Source organism: Aedes albopictus, chromosome 3, assembly GCF_035046485.1.
Source record: "Aedes albopictus strain Foshan chromosome 3, AalbF5, whole genome shotgun sequence".
Lineage (NCBI taxonomy): Eukaryota > Metazoa > Arthropoda > Insecta > Diptera > Culicidae > Aedes > Aedes albopictus.
Window position 1 is genome coordinate 271002830 of NC_085138.1, and position 11826 is coordinate 271014655.

At 38.1% G+C, this 11826-nt stretch overlaps 2 protein-coding genes and 1 long non-coding RNA gene across 3 annotated transcripts in view; 2 read left to right on the plus strand and 1 right to left on the minus strand.

Annotated features, from left to right (window-relative positions):
- LOC109433196 (LIM/homeobox protein Lhx6-like) overlaps positions 1-11826 on the minus strand; it is an 811403-nt gene that overhangs the window by 616440 nt on the left and 183137 nt on the right. The gene's annotated exons all lie outside the window — the stretch shown is intronic.
- LOC134292084 (uncharacterized) overlaps positions 1-11826 on the plus strand; it is a 289398-nt gene that overhangs the window by 221086 nt on the left and 56486 nt on the right. The window lies entirely within an intron of this gene.
- On the plus strand, positions 1826-11795 carry LOC115257587 (uncharacterized). Its single transcript, XM_029857369.2, has 2 exons — positions 1826-3200; positions 10808-11795. Exons 1-2 carry the CDS (start codon positions 2425-2427, stop codon positions 11778-11780), a joined length of 1749 nt encoding a protein of 582 aa, XP_029713229.1. The 5' UTR covers positions 1826-2424; the 3' UTR covers positions 11781-11795.

Below are 11826 nucleotides of genomic sequence, written 5' to 3' on the forward strand. Positions count from 1 at the left end.
CAAACATTATTGAAAAACTTTCAAATAAATAACTTTTCAAGTTTATTTTATCGGGGTGATCCATAACTATTTGTGCAAGTTTAGCAAGAAAATCAAAACTCTTCGTCAAAGGACAATACGTACATATTTTATGAAAAAAAACACACACTTCGCATCACATCCGCATAAAACGAAAGCGAAATTCGGTTGATGTGTGAATTATTATCTCGCACAGGGGAGGGACTACTCTAGTTTTGCCAAGCCCAAACATCCAAAAAAAAAGGCGAAAAATGACGAAAATTACGGTAAAACCCGCAACAGTTTTGCAGGTTTTAGAGGATTTTTTCTGGTTTGATTCTGGATTGTTCCTACAGGAGCCTGGCTACATTTGTTAGGAAAATAGCAAAGTCAAAATATTTATGATGTGGTAGATCTTACGCCGTAAGGGAGCATCCATTAAGTACGTCACGCTAAAATTTGAATTTTTAGCCCCCCTCCTCCTTCTTTGTACGGGGTTTTTCCTATACAGTACTTTTTCGATTATATCACGAATAAAAAAAATAATCGCGTGATATACTGGAGCGTGATAAAATTGAAACATATTTTTGCGAGTGTTTTTATTACTCAAAATACACCCAAATACAAAAAAGCAAATAAAAAACTAACAAAACATCAAACCACGCAATGGAAATTAAAAATTTCAAGCAGCATTTTGAAAAAAAAGCCAACTGTCAATAAAGATCAAGGAGTCATCCTAGACTGTATTTATGCTGCATTGTAGAGCAATGTGAAGATATCCCTTCAACGCCTCAACTAACTAGTGAAGACGAAATGGAGCCACATGAAATGGAACGCATGAAGTCTGAAATGGCACTCAATAGTTTGCTCGAGTGAGCAAGCAATGAGTAGCATTTTCAGTCTTGAGTATTATTTAAGTTATGACATCCGTGCTGTCGGTATTTGCATGGTAACAATTGATCATTGATCATTTCATAACAGCCGTTTAAGTGATTTTAATGGTCTATTCTGACAAACATCTTTGAATTCTCTTATGCTAGGAATCTTCCAAAACTTATATGAAGTTGCGAACGAAATTCCACTTAAAGCTTGCATTTTGACATTTTGTAAAACCAACTTTTATTGAAATGAGTAAAAATTGAAGTTTTATACAGCTTTTCGTTTGTTAGGTAAATATTTGAGATGTTTTAGAATGCGATTCTAGATAATCAAGTTCAGTACCCGGTCTGAAATCCCTTATCATCTTTACCACTGAAACCATTTTGGGTAGAAGCATTTGTTTTAACCATAATACAAATTGAAACCTTTCATATTGGCATATTGGTAGTTTTAATTGATTAATGTGTATTTTTTTAGGAATGGTTTCCCTTAGACTGACCAAAACAGGTGAACGAACCCTACTAATGTGCAAAAGTAGCATAATTATGACAATTTATATGTCCTACTTAGTTTGGAATATGTACTTGTAAATATTTCTAGCAAATATCATAGCGTGAAAAAATCGAAAAAAATACCGTGCTAGAATCGAGCGTGATATAATGGAGCGTGATTAAATAGAACCGTGACAAAATCGAAAAACCACTGTATTTAATACATTGATTGTCACACTTTCAAGTGATCTACTCACGTTACGGGTTTAGTATATCATTACGCTTGCTTACGAAATACAAATTCATGTAATAGCAGGCGAATAAAGTCCTTCTCCTAATAACTGTGTAGAAGAAAAAATACCAGTGAGCAGCGCTTTTTGTTTTATGAGCCCTATGTTGTTTTAGTTTAAACCGGGCCACCCATGATTTTCGAAAGCATGAACAATATGGTTCATGAGATCTATGTAAAAAGTAATTAAATAAACGAAAATGTTTCGTTTCGTAAATTACCGCCTGAATTCACATTTCGTTTCGATCTTTTTAAAATCTGTTTCATTTTATCGCCGACATCAGAAGTTTCGCATCCTATTTTTGGCTTTGCCTAAAAAGAAAAATCGCATGCCGCATACCCTTACGAAAGCTAGCACCACATCCATCGTGGCAAAAAGAGGGGAAAAGCTGGCATGTAGCTGAACCGCATCGATGATGCGAGGACCTACCTACCTAGCAGAGGAGACCGATTAGGCTGAGTCGACCAGTTTGAGTTTGGCGGCGATCCTGTCGAGAGGGACAACTACGAACAGCACACGTGTGCGAGTTGAGTGGAAAACGACATTCGGTTTGGGGTTGGAACGGAAAGCCATCGTAGCAGGCAACGGTGTGTGGCTTGTGAGTTATCGATTTTTTGCTGAGCCTCATCGTAGCAACCCACTTGCGGCTCAGCCACCCTTCCCGGTGTTGCCTTGGCCGTCTTTGATGGTATAGTGCAGTAGTAGTGCGTTTGTTCGAATTAGTGGATTAATCAACTTCCTAATCAAATTGAAAGGAGTAAATAAGCATGGGTCTTCGGAGACGGACAGTCGATTCCTCGGAAACGGTGCATCGGGAGCCACAGGCTCATCGGGAAACATGGGTTTCCACGAATAAGCTGCTCAACAGCAGCCTTTGTGCAAAGCGCATGAATAGCCGCAATCCCAACTTCGACTACGATGAAACCAAGCTCCTCATTTCGTTGTGGGGCGACCCGCAGGTACAGAAAACCCTCATCACGACCCACAAGAAGCACCCGGTTATTGCTGATCTCGCCCAAAGAATGCGCGAACGTGGATACAACCGATCAACGGAGGAAATCAACACGCGCATCAAAAACCTCAAATGTTTCTACAACCGGATCAAGAAGGACATGGCCGCCGGAATCATCAACCAAACCACCTGGAAGCACTACTCCGAGATGGACGAAATCATAAGTCGGCCGGTTTTCGGCAATGCCCACCGGCTGCACATGATGCAGCAGCAGAAGCAGCAAGAAGAGCAGGAAGAACTGAAGAAGCAAATCCTGGAACAGCAGGAGCAAATGCAGCGGTTTCCGGTCAAGCTGGAGGTGATGAGCGACGACGACGACTCGACCGAGATTCGGGCGGAGGATTTGTTGACCATCGACACGAATCCACCGCCGGATGAGGAGGGAAGCGCGGATACGCTGCAAAGGGACGAACTAAACATCAAGACAGATGATCACCACGATAAAGCGAGTGGCGGTGGTGGCGAAGGGGATGGCGATGACGAGGAGGATGACGATGATGACGACGACGATAGTGATTTCGATGTGGAAAAGTAAGTACGCCTTACATTGTTCGGATGATTTGAATGGAAACTGCTACGTTGGGGTTGGGAATGTGATGAACAAATAGATTACAATGAAAATTTATGTTTTGTGAATGAAAAATGTGGCAATTGTGACGGATTTTGTCTGATCAAAATCAACTAAAAGTTATATTTTTTTTTTGTTGATAAATTTATGCTCTTGAAGCACACACTTAATTTGCCGTAGCTCGGTTTAATTCTGTTCTGTGTTTATGATATCTAATGCATAATTAGTGTCGAGAATCAGCATATCACGTTGCGTTAGCATGCATTAGCATTAGCATTAGCATTAAGCGAGTCGCACAAATTCGTAGGTGGTACAGTCCTAGACCGGGAAGATTCAAATATTACGTCCATCGTTTTTCGGGATTTCTAGACCCCCCCTCCCCCCTCTGTCACGCACTTTTCCTATACCCAATACACGTACTGTCACACTTTTCTAGACCCCCCCCCCTCCCCCAAATCATGGACGTAATTTTTGAACGTTCCCTTATGAGGGTTGCCCCCTTCCCGTCTGAACCAAAGCACAAAGATTTGGGACTAATCTCTGACTCTTGGACAAGACTGACGCAATCCTCCAATGGTCGAGCACTGTCCTGGCCACGTCCTTGCGACTGCTGAGGAATGGGAAAGGATGGTTATTTTTGGACACCTATGAAAAATGTAGACAACTCTACGATCTCTCAGGCCTAGGTGTCACGGGAATTTGGGTGTTGTTAGTGGAAGGGTAAACTCCAAAGGATACACTTGGTTAACGTTCAGGCACACCATTGTTAGACTGCTTCGAATCAGTTGTCTGCCCAATTCATCCTCGTCATCTTGTTGGCATTTGGTCGAATTACTAGATTCTTCGGTTGATAATCTGAAATATAAAATAATATTAACATCGCACGTCAAATAAGCTACAAATTAGTGATACGCTCGCCACAGTTACATATTTTAGAAATATTATTTATATCGTACGATATATTTACCTGAATCCTTCTGAAATAAAATGTTAATTAGCAGTACATTGAAACACAAATACTACAAAACACAAAAAAGAGCATCAAACTTTGATCTTGGAATGCTTAAAAATACGGTAAATATCAAGATCAAAATTTGATTTGGTAGATCTTACACCGCAACGCACCATTCTAAGGTGATCTACCCACGTTACGGGGTATCACGTTGCGTTAGCATGCAACCAACAAAATGATAGCTGAGTTTTGGTTAGAATTGAGAAACCGAAAGTTTTGAAAGTTTAACTCCTGGTGATTAATCCATCTAGAAGTGACTTAAAGATATGATTTTTTTTGCATGAACGAGGATAGCTTCTTGGTGTCTACAGCAAAGTTATAGAAAAAAACATGGATTGTAAAATTATAGACAAGTTCGAAGGATACGTTTGGTCAAGGTTCAGGCGCACAAAATATGATTAGCCTACCACAGACAAACAGACGTAACACTCTGATATTTTGCATCGTACACCGATTTAACGGTCTATTTGAAAATTTGATAGTTGGCCAACTGACCACCCGTGGTGCTCGCATCGTTTTTGCTCGAGTTTGATGTTTGCCCACTACCGCTACCTAGTTGATGGTCGGCCAAACTCAGTCCTTTTAGCATTGGGCGAACATGTTTCCGTGACTACACGCTAAGAAAATGTAACTCTAAAATGAGTAAGATTCACACAAAACTGAGCTAAACTGGGACAGCTCAAAAAATGAGTAAATTGCATTTCCAGCGATAGCGCTGGACCAAGTGCAAAAATCCAACTGGTTTAAGCCGTATAATATTCTTCGCATCATCAAGAATATTATACGGCTTAAACTGATGAGATTTTCGCACTTGGGCCAGCGCTATCGCTGGAAAAAAATTTACTCAATTTTGAGTTGTCCCACTTTAGCTCCAAAATAAGTGAATTTTCTGACCGTGTATGATTTGATTCGAAAAACGTTCGAAGTGTTACGTCTGTTTGTCTGTGAGCCTACTAAAGAGTCACGAGTCTAGATAAAACAAAGAGGAGAAACGCCAAAATTGGAACAGTCCATTTGCTATTTTTAAAATGAATTTAATATATTTATATGGGGAATTATATTTTGTTCAGATCGAACTGTCATTCTATCCACGGAAATTAAAACTGTTTTGTTTATTTAACCATCACAACAAATAACTTAAAAGGTAGCATCATGTTATGCTCAGAAAAATAAGCTCTTTAAATTAGGCTATAAAAATAGCAATATTTTATTCACTAAACAACCATATTGAGCAGGAGACCTGTCAAAACGACAAGGACACTTTACTTAAAATCAGTTGTGTGGAGTGGACCTGGTGTGGTGGTTAGAACACTTGACTATCACGCCGAGGACCTGGGATCGAATCCCAATCCCGACAAACTCGCAAAATGTGAGTTCTTCCTTCGGAAGGCAAGTAAAGCGGGGGTTCCGAGATGAACTAGCCTAAGGCTAAAAATCTAGTTGTCTGCTTAATTTGTCCAGGTTGGTTTGTCATCTTGATCGAAGCTAAATCGGAAATATGAAATAGGATTAACATCAATGAGTCAGGAGTGGGATTCGATCTTAGGTCCTCGACGTGATAGTCACAGGCTTTAACTATCACATCAGGTTCGCTCCTGGTTTAACATAATTTAAAAGACGTAAGTTTGGGCTACTTCTAATGTATCATTTTCAAAGAACTCAAAAAACACTTGATCAATATGTCACTGTCTTCATGAAGGCACATATATTTTATCATACAGAACAACTTTGTAGAACATTTTAAAACTCTAAAACAGTGGTCACCAAACTGCGGCCCGCGGGCCGCATGCGGCCCTCGACCATGTTTTGTGCGGCCCGCGAACTGATTTTGAAATGTATAAGAAAGTGGCCCACTTATAGATTCCACAATGAAAATCAGAAAATTCATCTTATTTTAAAACTTTCATGAGACTAAATGTTAACTACTAAAATTTTGCCAACATTTAGTGTGTTTCACTTAAATAATGAGTTTAGGCTAAATTTCACAGATTCTCTACCATGAATTTTGGATTAGTCATTAGTAATTTGTTCAATTTGCCGAAAATAAAATTAAAATAATTTTTATTTTGTATTGATCGGCGAAAAGCTTCCATGCATTCGATATACTTTATATTCAGCACTTCTACCAGGAAACTATTCAAAAAAAAAATACAGAATTTTTGCCTTTAACTTCTCTTAAAAGGAAGTGTTGCCCAAACTTTTGGAATTTCGCTAAAAAAAACTTCAGGGATTAGGCAAGACACTCTTCATCCCCCAGCAATACTTTTGGGAATTCCTTTCAAAATATCCATTCTAAATCGGCTACAAATACTACAAGTTCTTCTATACATTGCTCAGGAAATCATGTCAGCAGTTTTTTCTTCATTGGCTTGCTAAGGAATTACGCAAGAAAATCTAAAAAAATAAACATCAAAGATTTTCACAATAGTATCTTCAGGCAGTTTTCGGGATTTCTTCCGAGAACCCTGAAACCCCTACAAATTATTTTAAAACTTCTCAAAATCCACAAGAAGTCCCAAAAAACCTCACAATTCCTAGATTTTTCTTAAATTAAGGTTTCGATATACTTTTCAGGAAAATCCCTAAGCTTCAGTAAGAAATTTGAAAATTTGTTTAAATTGGATCCAGGGGTTTTACTGGAAAAAGGTCCGTGTTCGTGTCTAGAACTTCCACAGTTCTGCATTAAAATCTACGCCAGCGTTGCTTTTGCTTATTTTACGTATGACTTTTAAGTAATTAGTCTGAAATAATTTGCTCAACATTTTTAATACCAAGAATTACAAAACCTAGATATTACGGTCTTAAAACCTCTGTTTTCAATTCCATACGATTTTCAGAATTTTTACAAGTTCCTGATTTCCTAAACCAGGTTGTTTAGTTCTTTGCTCCTGCTCAATATTTTGAAAAAAAAATCAAAGAAATGAATTGTGTTAAATCTTGAAAATTGTATGTTGAAAATTAACTCTTGAATGACTTGCGGCACGCAGTCTCATTTCAAAATTCAATTTTGGCCCGCAAAGACAGATAGGCTGAGGATCACTGCTCTAAAACAACGATTTTTCTTTTGAGGGACCGAGTAGATAGCACTTTCTTAGGGGAACATATGACGAAGCTACCCAAGCAACCAAAAGTTCGGATTCCACTTGAAGATCGAACTTAGAAGTTCAAGTTTGGTTCAATTCCGGTTTCGTTGAACTTAATTCTCCAAAAAGTTACTCTTGTATTGTTTATGAACTAGGAAGTACATGCACAAGCTTTTGACTTCTCTTCAAAACGACATTAAAATCGAAAAAAGGTTCAGAAAGAACTTATGTTGAACTTTAAAACAGAGTTCAATCAAATACTAACCGAACTCATGTTGAACTAAAAAGCTATAGTGGATAACACAGTGATATAAAAACTAACTATTGGTCTGTCTCAAGAGCAAACTTATGTGTCTCCGCAGCGCGTCACAATTTTGGGCTTATTTGACTGCAAGCCATTAAGCATGCATGCAAATATTTTTTTTAATCCATCAGAGAGTAAATTGGTCAATTAACATCTTATGTAAAATATTTCGTTTTACCAAATCAAATTTCATAAATGTAAGCATTTCATGTTAGTAAGTAAACTTGCATGCAACTTTTGGGAAGTTACTTGTATGGGAAATACCGTACCTAACATAAATCCCTTAAAACTATCAAATTTGATTTTGAACTTTAGCGATAAAGTATTTTAAACAAAATTGTCCATGTACATACCCAAAATAACTAAGACAGGTAAAAGTTTCACTTTTCAAAATTTTTTCACCTAGCTGTAAGTTTTTGAAAAAGGGCATCAAATAATCTCAATTTTTTTACTGTAATTTCATCAGCTAGTTGTGTATCAGTGGTCCAATTTTGGAAAAGATTGGGCTCCCAAGCAACCAAAAGTTCTGATAAAATAGCATGTTTGGGCTTAATCAGCTATTCGAAGGAACATGAATAGCATTCTATACAGCTCACTTTTTAAGTAATTAATCGAACTTGAGTACACTTGTGTCGCTAAAAGGAACGCTATTCAGCTTAAAAACAAGCTTCGAAAAAATGAAAAAAAAATGTGTTTAGTCCTCAAAAGTAATTTATTATTAAGATAAAATTGACTAATACCTTGAAATAATTTTTAATCTTTTTTACGTACTGAGATTTGAACTCGGGTTCTCCTCGTTGGAAGCCGCTGCCTAACCACTACTCCATGTATGTGTTGATAGGCACTGTGGGATTTTACTCAATATGCTGATATCATATAGTAGAGCTCAATCAAGTTCGCGTGTGAACTTTCTCTGAACTTGGAATACTTTTTGAAGTTGAAAGTTTGAAAGAAGTTCTCGTGGAACTTCTTGTGAACTTTCACAGTTTGACATTTTCAGTTTGTTGTGATGCGCAGTGCAAAGCAATAAATTAGGACCAGTGTATCGACTTTTAAATTAACTTTAAATAACTATTTTACACGAAGTTAGGAAGATTCTAGAAAAGGGAATAATTATCCGATATCCAACATTGAGCTGTTATATCTCCGGATTTTATGAACCTAATGCAATGAAATTTTGATCATTTATGACGATTATAATGAACTTTGAAAAGCATTTGACTTAATTTCAAATTATTAATAGGAAAAAAAGTCATAGCGATTTCATTGATACTATGTTTTTTTAGTAAATTTATCTATTTTTCATATGCATCCCGTTACTTTTTCAATTCAATGCCGGCCATTTGGTTGCTTTCCTTCGAAACATAAATATATTCAAGTCAACTGAAGGGAATTTAAATGAACTATAATTACTATCTCGAATTTTGAAGCGATGCAAAAATTTTGGATAAATTGGTGTTATATTAGAAAAATAATCTAATCGTTATAATTTTCTTTCGTGTAAAAAAATTTAAGTTTAGTCAAAAGTTTTTAATAGCTTATTATATTAGTCATAAATGATCAAAATTTCATTGCATTCGGTTTGTTGAATCCGGAGATATAACATCTCAAAGTTGGCTATCGCATAATTATACCTTTTTCTAGAATATTTCTTACTTCGTGTAGAATAGCTCGATCTTCTAGAAATTCTGCATGTGACTCCTTAAGGGATTTCTCCATTAACTCTTCCCAGTATTCCTCTCGGAACTCCTCCAGAAACGCCTGCTGAGATTTCTCTAAAAATGTGTTTAGGGGCTTTTCCAATAATTACTTCATAAATTACTCCTGTGAAACATAAGGGATTTCTTCAAAAATTGCTACAAGTATCTACACAAATTCCTGCTGAGATTTCTCCTCATAACTCAAAAACAATATTAATTTTGAAATAATCTGATGGCTGTTTATATTGTCGGGCTGCGAAGATTAAAAACGAGCCACAAAGGATTCTCTTCGAACGTGTGGTTTCTGAGTTGTAGAAATCAAAATTATTTACTTTATTATTTCCAATTTGGCACCATCTCAACATTTTGCATATGAAAGTTGTTGAACCCAATATGGAAATTAAAAATACTGGTAACTTTTAGTTCTCTGTCAAATCGGATCTCTAATCGGAGGGCCTACAAGTCACAATGCGTTAAGGTTAAATAATCTTAGTAGTTGTTTATTTGTGACTGGTTGAATTTGCAACACTTTTGTCGGTGCTTTCTAGTTAATTATCTCGTAAAGCCGAATTTCATGCTCGAAAGAAATCGCCAAACAAGTGATATTTTTTTCACAAATTTCTCTTAATTTGTAAACACACACTCTGTCTTCGAAATTTCAGTTTTTTTTTCGTGATCCAGTTTGCCCCGTTTTTTTGTGGAGCAAAATTTGAAACTCTTGAAAGCTGCTTCTCGAAATGCATGTTTCGTATTTTATGAATTATTTATCAGCTTTTAGCAAAACTAACTAATTTATTATACAGTAAATGATGAAAATTAACTGGACAGATCGGTGAAGTACTAGATTTGTAGTAATGAGCTATTGAACGTTTCAATGTTCAACTTCGATCATTATTACTTTCGAAATGCAATTCGAATCAATAGGACATAGTCGGTTAAGTATTTGAATTGAAGTAATGAGCTGAATTTTAGTATGATGAGAAGGTCAATTCTCCGTTTCTGCAATAAAATGGTGCAAAAAGCGTGGGTATTATGATTCCTTGCCTAATTTGATGCTGTTTGAGCAAAACTTTGGGCAACAGTGTTGTTGTTTTCTCCATTTCTTGCAACATAAACAACATAGTTATTCAAAGTTTTGCTCAAACAGCATCAAATTAGGCAAGGAATCATAATACCCACGCTTTTTGCACCATTTCATTGCAGAAACGTAGAATTGACCTTCTCATCATACTAAAATTCAGCTCATTACTTCAATTCAAATACTTAACCGACTATGTCCTATTGATTCGAATTGCATTTCAAAAGTAATAATGATCGAAGTTGAACATTGAAACGTTCAAAATTACGGTTAAAAACGGTACTAAATCATCATGCCTTCACATACCATACTATTTTAATGTCTAATATTGTTTCCTATAACTCCAGTGAACTAATTAATTAATTCTATTTTAATTTTTTCCTTTGATTCCAGTGAATTCAACGATGGTCTTGACGAAATACTTTCGAAGGCACGAGTCTCATCGAAACCGTCGTCTGACACAACCACAAAGGACCGATCCAGCCCACAGGTGAACAATGTTCCCAGAATACCCACCCCAGCTGCACCAACCATGCCAGCCAGTGCGCCCGCAGCCACCCAAGGCAAGATATCCGTCGTTCCAACGAACCTTCTGCTGAAGCCTCCTACATCTAGCATGAGCATGAGCGGCCCGATTCAGATCTACACTCAACCTACCATGAGCTTGGGAGCACCCACCGCGATGGTTCCCACGTCTCAGACAACCATCACATCCGCCGCACAGCACGCCCCCGGGATGGCCCCGATGAAACTGCTCCTGGTAAACACCGTCTCGAAGGATGGAACCACCAAACAAATTCTTACCCCCGCTTCGGAAATCCCTCAGATGCCCCAGATGCGACCGGCCCCGATGCTTCAACCGAAGCCATCCATAATCCCGATCGCGCCGAAACCACCGACCGTAAGCATTCCCGCAATCAACGTCCCGCAGAAGTCCATCAGCGTGATGCCTCCTATGACGGCAGCACCAAAAGTGGCGAAGCCAAAGCCAATGAACGCGGTAACCGGAGATAAATCCCCCGGATTCAAGAAGATGTTCAGTCAGCTGGTAGCGGTCCAGCGGGAAAATCTCGCCGTTTCCAGGGCGCGACTAGCCCTTGAAAAAGAGCGACTCGAATTCGAAAAACAGATCGGAGGTCCACTGGTCGATGTGGTGCGTAGCCTGAGCGGTTTCTTCAACGGTTTCCTACAGCAACATGCCATGCAGCAACAGAAGCAGGCGCTCAACGGAAGCAGTGGCCAGGAAAACGAACAACCCGCTGCTAAGAAACGGCGAACTGAGGAAAGCGCCGAACGGTCACAGCAGTCGGCTGTTACCACCACGGAACCAGTAAAAACGGAAGTGATAAGTGATGACGACAACTGAAATGGATTTCTTTGAAGTTATTCTACTATTCATCGTACCTAACTTT

Excerpts from the sequence above, each read along its gene's own strand:
- LOC115257587 (XM_029857369.2), top strand. The coding sequence starts at position 2,425 with ATGGGTCTTCGGAGACGGACAGTCGATTCCTCGGAAACGGTGCATCGG. Across the intron at positions 3,201-10,807 it reads AGTGATTTCGATGTGGAAAA|TGAATTCAACGATGGTCTTG; the intron begins GTAAGTACGCCT and ends CTTTGATTCCAG.